Below are 1,058 nucleotides of genomic sequence, written 5' to 3'. Positions count from 1 at the left end.
GATAGATAGATAGATAGATAGATAGATAGATAGATAGATAGATAGATAGATAGATAGGTATGTTGCATATTTATTTAAATAGATTTCAAAAGAGACGTAAATGCTGGGGAAATGGGTTTATTCGTTAGCGTATCTCTATTCCTTCTGTTTCTTTATTATCAAACGGGCTGAGCTTCATATTGTGTTCCCTGTCAGAGAAGACTACCAAGGATTGACTAAAGGGATAAGATCCCAGACACTGAAGTTCGTGAGAGGGTGAAAGCCTGTAGCATCTTCTGCAACCTTAAAGAAAACAGCTTGTAAGGGTGATAAGTATGGTCTTTTTCTGAGCTTCGGTTCTTTCCGATATCGCACAATTAAATTACGTAACTTAGTGAGCGCTTTGTGGTTATGGCGTTACCGCTCTCTTTTTTTTCCTCAGATACTATGCACCTGATGAAATCCAAGGAACAAAACGTTGAACATCTATAAGAACATCGGATTAAATATGACCAACTCTATCCGAGTCTCAAGTATATTTTTCCAACTGTAAAACATGATGATGATGATGATGATGATGATGATGATGATGATGATGATGATGATGATGATGATGATGATGATGATGATGATGATGATAATGATGATGATGACGACGTCGGCAATGATCACATACTAGCTCCGGATGGGCTGAGATTTGAATCAACTCTGTATTGTTGTCCGGCAGGGTACTGATGACTTCCAACGGACTTTGCCTCCATAGACTCGATCATCCTACTCAGCCACTCTCTGTCAGCTGCAAAATAAACACACAGCTTTGTCAATGTCATCAGAAAGCGTCAGTATTCAATCTTCCCCGTCGACTTTCGGGTTCTACCTAAGTCAACGATTGAAAAGGACACGGCCATATTGGCAGCAGAGTGATGGACGACAAAACACAAAAAGAAAAATATCGATAAAAGACAAGATATTTACTTCATCATCCCCCAGAGGTAGAACCAATAGTGTACCGCTAACTCACACTACATAAGATAGATGTATTGGTTTCTTTTTGGGGTTGTTTTTTTTTGGGGGGGGGG

The 1,058-nt window shown here is 39.4% G+C and overlaps 1 protein-coding gene across 4 annotated transcripts in view; it reads right to left on the bottom strand.

The window, feature by feature from the left end:
* Positions 1-1,058, bottom strand: part of LOC101845286 — a 23,091-nt gene that overhangs the window by 17,634 nt on the left and 4,399 nt on the right. For all 4 annotated transcript variants that reach the window (XR_220064.3, XM_013082491.2, XM_013082483.2 and 1 more), the window contains exon 3: positions 656-775. Coding sequence is in view for 3 of the 4 variants with exons in the window: in XM_013082491.2 (XP_012937945.1) it covers positions 656-775 (120 nt within the window). In the remaining variant the exon portion in view is untranslated. The remainder of the gene's footprint in view (positions 1-655; positions 776-1,058) is intronic.

Source organism: Aplysia californica, unplaced genomic scaffold (assembly GCF_000002075.1).
Source record: "Aplysia californica isolate F4 #8 unplaced genomic scaffold, AplCal3.0 scaffold00008, whole genome shotgun sequence".
Taxonomy (NCBI): domain Eukaryota; kingdom Metazoa; phylum Mollusca; class Gastropoda; order Aplysiida; family Aplysiidae; genus Aplysia; species Aplysia californica.
This window is presented reverse-complemented; position numbering and strand designations above follow the sequence as displayed.